At 36.0% G+C, this 9386-nt stretch overlaps 1 protein-coding gene across 1 annotated transcript; it reads right to left on the bottom strand.

Annotated features, from left to right (window-relative positions):
* Positions 1–423: 423 nt before the first annotated feature.
* On the bottom strand, positions 424–8300 carry LOC141482903 (uncharacterized). Its single transcript, XM_074176880.1, has 5 exons — positions 8162–8300; positions 7652–7799; positions 5267–5438; positions 4776–4921; positions 424–1243 (listed from the first exon to the last, which is right to left on the bottom strand). Exons 1-5 carry the CDS (start codon positions 8278–8280, stop codon positions 1088–1090), a joined length of 741 nt encoding a protein of 246 aa, XP_074032981.1. The 5' UTR covers positions 8281–8300; the 3' UTR covers positions 424–1087.
* Between the last annotated feature and the right edge of the window lie 1086 nt (positions 8301–9386).

The raw sequence follows: 9386 nt of genomic DNA, 5'->3' as shown, positions 1-9386 counted from the left end.
AAGGGGTCACATGATCTCTGTAATTCAAGCTGAATTAGTATATTGCAGGCGTTCTGTACTTTCTGAATTCTTGCAGAAGTTATGGAATCGATACAGGCATGTTCACTAACAAACTGATTTCTACATACATTGTAACTTATATATACTTTTTGAAATATTACTATCTACCTAGAAATAAATAATATTCTAGGAATTAATTAAGAACAGTTATACCTGAGTTCAACTAACATTTATACCTGAGTTTAATGACTAGGTCAACTAATTATCTCACAATAAAATGTGAATGTGATGAAAATCAATGATATTGTATTTCGAAAAACAAGTATTGGTCAACTCTATCTATTTCAAAGTTAATAAATATAACACTCTATTTAATAAATATAATAAAATATATTTAATGAATACAAAACAAAGTCACCATCACAAGAAACAGAATACACTTCGCATATGCAGATGAGGACGCTTGATAATGAAGAAACCGAATGACTAGTTATGACATTTTAAGGACGCAAATATAATAGACCTGCGAAGTGTTGATCAGTTTACCGATGTTTCAAAGTATTTCATACCAAACTATGGTTACATTTTTTTCTGTATACGTAAAAGACACGTCAAATTTTACATTATGAAAATGATGAACAACTTCATAATTAAATTTACATAGTTCATTTCTTTTGAAATTTCTAAGAACATAACATGACCTTTAATCATAGTGATGTTTCGCAAAATATATACAAAATGTGATGCAAATTCTGAGTACGTTGAAGAGCGTCGTCATATGGATATGATAAATAACATGCATAAAAAATATAATTGACCACCAGACACTGGAAGGCACAAATGTCAGTCGGAAATAATAGAAATATCCGTCGTGGTATCCATCTGGATAGAAATGGTTTTCCGGTGTGTTTGCTAGATCCTTCTGACAGGTGAATGTTTCGAATTTTGATTCGAATCATTCATTTTCTTGGTGCATGTATTCTCTACTTGACATACCACTTGTTGTTTAAATCTATTTTGATGTTCTGAACAAGCACAGAACCAAAACATCCTGATGGTACAAAAAAAAAATACAGTTTTCAATTTATTATAACTTTACTTTCTGATTTCCCAGTTTCTTGTTCTTTGTCGTTTTCTTGGAGAGAAAGCATGAACAAACATTGGCCATAGGACGTTCTATGATGAGATGCACTACTAGACCAGCAACGAATGATTGAATTATGTCCAAAACAGCCGTTTTTATCTGAAATGACAAACACATAGTTTAGTATCCAATATGAGTATTATTCAACCAGTTTTATTTTTCAAAAATTATTTTGGAGCAATTTTGTTGATTGGTTAGGTAGTTTTTGGAATAGCTCCAATTTCGAATAGAACATTTTTTGAAATTTCAGATTTTGAATGAATATAAGATTTAACAAATCAATATGCCACTTTGTGATGTGAATAATGCCTTTGCCTTCGTTGCGTTAAAACTGACATCTGCCCTCTGTTTAGCGCCACCCCTGTCAAGGGAACCTCTACTCCTCCGTACTTCCCCCCCCATACAATGGGCGCATAACGTCGGCCATATGGAGGTAGCGGGGTAGAAGACCCATTTTCTTCATTTCCTACACAATACACTACGATATATACATACAATACTTCATAACATAATGTCCAACTGAACTAAAACAACAATTTTCTCTTTTAACTGTAGTTGAAAAATAAACATAACATATTCAATAAGCCCAATCCATGTACCCCAATGAACAGCACATGAATAATGGCACATTTCATCGGAGCTCTTCACAATTCGACAGAATCATGTCCCGCCCTGACTGGAAAGACCACCCCCTTAGAAACGACATGTCCATTCTGTAAGCTAGCAGCTTACCACCTACCCTCCCCTTTCTTTCCTCACCACATTGCCCGCCCAATCATTCACGAATCGTATTTATGTCCATCAGCATCATTTCCCCATCTGTCCTTCCTTTCCACTTTCGCCATCCAATCCTATCTCCGCTATCTACCAATCACGTGCTCTGTCGTTTCAGGCTCCCCATAGTCACAAGGACAGAGAACCTCCGGACTCAGGTTGAATCGTGTTTCCTGTGTTACTGCCATCATGTCCCCTCCTCCATGTAATCTGGGTACCCACTCCCCTCACGCTCCTCTCCTCAATCATCCGCTGAATCATTGCTACTGTTTCATTTCCCCACTCTCCCTGCTTTCGCTCGTTCTACTGCTATAGCAGAGTCACTGACTACTTTCAAGCTCTCATCCATACCCGACATGCTGATCACCCGCTCTATCGCAATCAGCTCTGCTTCGTTCACGCTGCTTTGATCGGTGATCCTTCCATTCCTTGTGGTCAATTCATCTTCTCTTCTCTCAGACGCCTAGCCAATTCCCATTCTTTCATCCTCCAACCTCGCCCTTTTGGGACAACTGATAACTGGTAAATCGCTCTCGAAGCAGGCCCAAAAAATCAATAAGAAGAAGAAGATCTCTGCAACTAGTCAGGTAATGTACTGTAAATACCCTATTGTGGGAATGGAAGATTCAAATCTATGAAACACTTGAGCTGAACATTTTATTTATATTTCCTGAAATGACTCAAAGTATTTCTATCGTATATATTCAACTTCCATTCCATGAGGTGAGAAGTATTTCAGAAAATGCCCTTTTTCGTACGTCTTTTCTTCTAAACTACTTATATGTGACATATGAAGTAATATTTCATTGTTAGATTGTCAAAACTGTTCTGTAAAGTATTCAGTTAAAATCATCACATATGAACAATTGATAACCTTATCGAAACCTTCTGAGGTGTCTTCTTAATGTTGACATTCTTTACTTTCTGAATCAAACAGGGCAACTGTGGGAGACAAAAAAGTTAAATGAAATTGATACATTCATGTGGAATCATCAAAGGCAAAAAGAAACGGTAATTTCTTTAATTCAAGTTGATATAGTTTGTATTTTTTTTTCAGTCAGCTCCTCAATATTTGCAGTTGAAGCAAGTTCAATAATACAAGAAAACGATAATAAATGAGAGGAAATAAATATTGAGGCGATGATATACAGTCAGCATATTCAGTGAGGAACCTTTATGATTCTTCTTCGGAAATGTAGAAGTCAGTATCTTTCACTCACATTTTGTTTTTATCTCATATTCCACAAGCATATGATAAATCTGAAAATTTGTCAACCAAAATATTTCGAAATGATCCCTCTAACAGGTTCATAATTTTCTGAAAGTTCTCATAAGAATTAGTATTCAAGTCTGCTGTTGTATATTGAATTGAATCAATTTTTGAACATACATATCCCATCTATTTGTACAGGAGCATGAAAAAACATCCTCTCAGAGGTATCTCAAAGGTGCGACTTCGTGTCCTCCTATTCGTAAAAAAAGACGTATGCCTTTCCACTCACAGGCGATTAGGTTGCAGTAGGTTATGTAATACCCGCTGTAAGTAGTCCCATTGTGATAAGAGAGTGCATATAGATTGTAATGACAAAGAGCTACATTGTATGCTACATAATTGCTCATATCTAATCTTTCAAGTGGAAATTCGATGGCAACATTTAATTCACCTCCAAATCTTTCTGTTGGAGATAATATTTTTGAACGAATTACTGAAATACGAGATTAAATGTGGATTGTAACCTGCACCTCGAACACGTCGGTTTTTTATCTCCATCCAAAGTTCCCTCTTTCGACAAGGAATCCAAGCATTGCGACGAATTCAATTGGCCAATTTTTTGTGATATGGGAAGTGACAAATCTCTGAAAGGATCAAAGGTTACTGATGAGTGTCACACAATCTGCGCACTTCATCGTGGATTTCAACTGGCTAAAAAAATCATTCACAATCTTGAGAGTCATACATCTTCAAGTATCCCAGTTCACGGGCAGTTTTTCGTCTTCGTTAAGATCAGTTTAGGTTTCTCATTAACTTCGTCAACGTCCTCGTGTGAGCTTTCAAAAAGATTAGGAAAGAATTTCTGGGCATCATGATGGGCATGGCCCACGAATCAAGGAGCAAAACTTTGAACCTGACTTTTTAGGGAGGCTGTGTATGTGTATACTACTCTATCAGATAAATCTTCTGACCACACTTCTTTAATAACTTTTGCGAACGCTTTGATCAAAGCATCTTCCATACTACAAATACTAGTATTGATATCTTTCATGTATCAATTGTTTCCTAAATGTCCCAGTAATCATCTCTGGTTTGATGAACACTGGAATATCCTATTCATGGAACACTGAGCCAGAGGGTATGGAGAATGTATCACTGATCTTATGTTTTCGGTATCACTATTTTTAGGGTTTCAAGGCCGCGGATCTTTGGAATTTCTTCCTGACGTTTCGCTGGCGCTGGTGCCTAGCTTTTTCAGAGGTTTGAACATCCTGAGGTGTTTTCTGATGACCCCAATGTTGTTATGTCATATATGTTATATGACCTCCATGTTGTTATAACTGTTGATACGTTCGCCACTGCTGTCTTTTCTGAATAATCACGGATGCGATGATTCTCCCCATCATTGCACCTGCGGGATAAGGTATTCGAAGTTAAACTGCTTGAAACTGAATTGAATGGATCAATGACAGATTTGAGTTTGGAGGAAGATTATAATTCCAAAACTTGCTCATATTTCTCTGCATCTTCTAAGAAAATCGGGAAATGGTCAATTTGTTCCGTTCATTTTTGGCGAATCACAGGAAATTTCGTTTCAATTTGTGAGTTCAATACATATTGAACTAAGAATGAAGATATACTCACCAGAATCTTATCTGATATATCTTCTATGCCTCCTTTGAGGAGGTGTCGCCCGAAAACTACGAAGAAGTGGATCATATACGTGCTGTATGACCACCTGGCTACAAACTCTGCTAATCTCCATTCGCATATCGATTTGACGATTCCTCCTGAAAACAAGTTTGAGTGTCAGAGCCAGTTTTCAGGTTTGTTGGTCATGGCCTTATACACGACGTTCAGTCTACAATTCTGGTGCACATTATCAGAAACAATGAGAAATTGCACAGAGCTGAAGATAAGTGCTCTATAACTAGTTTGTTCTACGACTTTGGTAGATATTACCACTAACAATGAGGCAATGGAGAGAGCTATACTCGTAGCACTATCACTGGTAGGAGCCTTTGCCTTTGATAATATCCACCGCAGCCGTAGTCCGAACGTCAAACATGAAAACCTGAAAACTTCAACAGATCTCGGAAATAATCAGGCTACACTACTGCAAAAAATAAACTCACCACCCATTCTGCTGATCATGCCGAACATCCCTATCGCGATTCCTAAAGAAAACAGTGGTTTCAAAGTGGGTCCCAAGAGTGCAGTTGTCAGTCTCGAATATTCAAAAAGTGTGCCGTAGACAGCGATGGTCGGTAGACCAAAAAATAGCAGCAACCACAAACAAGATACTACCTAAAAACGAAAAATCAGTTCAATAATTATTTTCAAAGGCGAATATCTAGACTTGCATGGATATAGAAATATCTAGTCACAACTCTCCTACACTACATAAGGAAATATAGAACAAGTAATGAAACTTTCGAATCATATTCCAAAAGATACAGATGTATTTTCAGAATGGTGGTAGGATATCCCAGCAATAATACATCAACGGATGCATAGCCATAGCAACAAACATTGCCAAAGAAACTTGAGAACCCAACCTCTTCATGGAGTAAATTAATAGTTATCGTTGTTCCATAGAAAAATAGCCATAACGATTTCCTGACGACGGTAAACTGGTTAGCGAAACGCGGGTCGAGAAACCGTAATTTTTGTTCTGGTGTGTGGAAAGTGTTTGCAATAGATTCATTTCACGCCAGAGGTTCCAGTACGAACTATCAAAAATATTTTAGTTTATATCTTGCCACACAAATATTATACTTTCCTGATGAAAAATATAACTGTGAAATATAACTAGCACTTTGATGAAGTGAGGTCGATGCGGCGGCGGCTCGTCAGAGGAGGCAAGGGAGGCTCAGCCTCCCCATAAAATTTGAGGCTATTCATGGCAATAAATTAAAAAATATTGACAAATAATTATGATTATTTTTTCTAAAAATGCTTGGGTATCATTATTTTACCATTATTTTTATTATAAATACATAATATGCCCGAAAAAACACTACCGCTCACTACATAGTACGTACCACACTGTATCCTGCATCAACAAACCTCAAACGTACCGCCCATGAACGAATAACGAATAAACCATCAACCCGAAATAGTAAATGCCATACGTTGCAAGGGGGCCAAGCCTCCGACCGTTTTAAAAAACACAAGCTTCGCCAGGCCGATCCAACCAACGAAATACGTTCCGATTTGTACTTTTGGTTGCAGAAAATATAGCGTTGGAGGAGGCTAGCCTCCAGTTGGTCTCCGTTAGCGTGTGGCTGCATTTGTTTTTCATTTAATTATTCGGACGGGATGCCGTGACAGACCGGGACAGAAAAATATTTCAATAAATCGTTCAAGTGTTTTTTGATAGTATTTGTTATTTGTGTATTGTATTATAGCAGTGCTTTTTGGTGTTTTTAATGTGTTTTCTTTCAATTCAAAGGTGTTTTCAGGTTTTCACTCCTTGTTAAGTTTTTTCTCCATTTATTACGGGTAAGTTGGACGAAAATAAAAAATCTGAAGATATAGTCGATTGGTTGCTGACAAATAATTTTGAGTCTTTATCTTAGGATAATAAATTTCACATCATTGAAAATCGGGGAAGGCCTCAACCCAATTTGATTTCAATTGAAGCGTCAGATAATCGACAAAGGATTTAATATTAGTTGGTACGAAAAATGCGATTGATTAACCGGCTCCATTAAACGAGAAAAACTTTTATGTTGGCCCCGTGTTTTATTTTCCACCACCGCTGTTTTCTTTCTAGTAATCACGAATACAATGATTCTTCCCATCACTGGACCAACGGAATGAGAAATTTCAAGTTGATTTTCTTGAAACTGAATCAGATATATTCATGGTGGTTTTTTCGAATTTGGGAGAGAAATATAATTTCAGAACTTGTTTATGTTCCTCTGCATCTTGTGAGGCAATTGGGAAGTGATCAATCTGCTCACTCCATTTTTCAATGTTCATAGGAAGTTCTAAATTGATTTGTGGGTTCAGAAGTATTTCATCTAATTTTTGAGTAGACGAAAGAGTACCCAATATCGATGTGGCCTTACCCCTTTGAATGGCAATACTGATTCGTTGAATTAAAAATGAACAGACTCGGTTGTCATTGATAGAATTCGTCGTTCTTCTACCAATTTCATTCAACAATTCAGAAGCAGGAGATCCAAAAACACCAAAGGTTTCAATAGCAACAGAAAAGAAACAGTAGGAACTTAGCAAAGTGGAGTGTTTCCGAAATTTTGATTTTTCTGCAAGCATAGCAGCTGCACCAGTGGAATTAGACGTAGCGTTAAGGTGTGAAGCTGGAACTGTATCCACGCAGGTGGACTTTAAATGACATTTTTCTAGATGATCTAAAAATCAGTTCCGAATCAACTACTACATTTTCAGACATTCCCTGAACTGTATTCGCTAGAACCTCTTTTGCTCTGACCCCGAATTTGAATTTTTCGAAGATATTCATGTAACGAATTGACTATATTCAAAACACTCACTTTACTAGAGGCAAAAGTATGATTTTTGTAACGGTGGAATAAATTTCCAAACAAGAGACCAACTCCGTAACTTCCAAAGTTTATGTAGAGGGAAGTATACAAAACATACAGGTCGTACGAAGACATCAAGAGTTCTAAGGGCAGGTATCTGAAAAAATAATTTGAAGTAATAACTAAAACGCTCGCCAGTCAATAATTTTCGAATACAAATGTAATAGAAACCTAGGAAAGTGAGAAAAGTAACGGTTCCTTCACTTCCCAAACAATTATATTAATTTTCTGAAAACTTGTATACGTGAACTGTTATCTATTTGGATGTATCAGTTTCGAACATATTCTTCTGATGGGTAATAAAAATTTGGAAACTATAAAACATGCTTGAAACACGAATGAAAATTTTGAGCCTGGCAGCGAAAGAATTATAAAAAAATACATTTTTTGAGACTCGATAAAACGACCTGTGAATTTGGAAAAATCGAATTGTATAAAAAAAAATAAAAGAGTACTCACTGTGCATAGTACGGATATGCTACTGGTAGGTTGTGGTAATAAATCAAGCAACAGCTTATAGACCAGAAAAAACCAATGAGACAAACAATCATCTTCTGTCCAATATCAAATTTGAACATCAAGTAGTATGTTACCAAGGATAACATACGTAGTGATCGATATTGGCTTGTCGGATCACTACGGTCAGCAAATGAATTATGTGTGTGATTATGATAAATCCCTAACACAATATATTAAAAGTAAAAACTATAGCAAAGGCAACATTGAAATGCTAGTAAATTACCTGAAAGCTGAAAAGTGGCGGGACTCCTATAATGCTGTCTCGAGCGAGGATAAATATAATGCGTTTTATGAAACATTTTTATATTACTATAATATTTGCTTCATTGGTCCAAATAAAAAACGTAAAAATATTTCTAAAAAATGGGTTACAGCTGAAGTGACTGCTGCAAAAAACAGATTGCTCTTTCTGCACTCTTACTGTAAAAAATATCCATCTGATAATAATAAACAAGCTTACAATGAGTACAAAAGAGTGTACAATCTTCTATTAATATCAGCTAAACAAGCTCATAATCAAAAATTCTTGGATGAATCAAATAATTATAACAAAGCTGTATGGCAAGTTATAAATCGTGAAGCTGGCAGAACCCAAAAAAAGGTTTATCCCAATGACATATCTGTAGACAGGTTAAACTCTTTTTTTGTAGAAAATGCTGAAAGAATGATTCAGAAAATACCTAAATCCCCGATTGACTCTGAAACTTTACTCTCTAATATGAAACTTAATTCTACACAGTCTCTATTCATTAAACCAGTCACTCCAGATGATGTGAGAGTAATAATAAACGGTCTTAAAAATAAAAAAACTGAAGATCTTGATGGTATAAATATTTTTATTATAAAAAAATGTGTATTATGGATTATTGATCCCCTGGCTGATATAATAAACTCCTGTATATCACAAGGTCACTTTCCTACTAAACTAAAAAAAGCTAAAATCATCCCTATTTATAAGAAAGGAGATCCATCTCAACCAATAAATTTCAGACAAATATCAATACTACCTTCGTTTTCAAAGATCTTTGAAATAGCAATCTATAGTAACTTAAACAGTTATCTTAATATGTTTAATACAATAATACCTCAACAGTTTGGATTCAGAAAAGGTGTTTCAACTTCTGATGCTATTCTTTCTTTAACCAAATTTATTGAAAATTGCTTT

This window comes from Leptinotarsa decemlineata, unplaced genomic scaffold, assembly GCF_025532065.1.
Source record: "Leptinotarsa decemlineata unplaced genomic scaffold, Ldec_3_MD MMD2_tig00002082_RagTag_RagTag, whole genome shotgun sequence".
Taxonomy (NCBI): Eukaryota; Metazoa; Arthropoda; class Insecta; order Coleoptera; family Chrysomelidae; genus Leptinotarsa; species Leptinotarsa decemlineata.
This window is presented reverse-complemented; position numbering and strand designations above follow the sequence as displayed.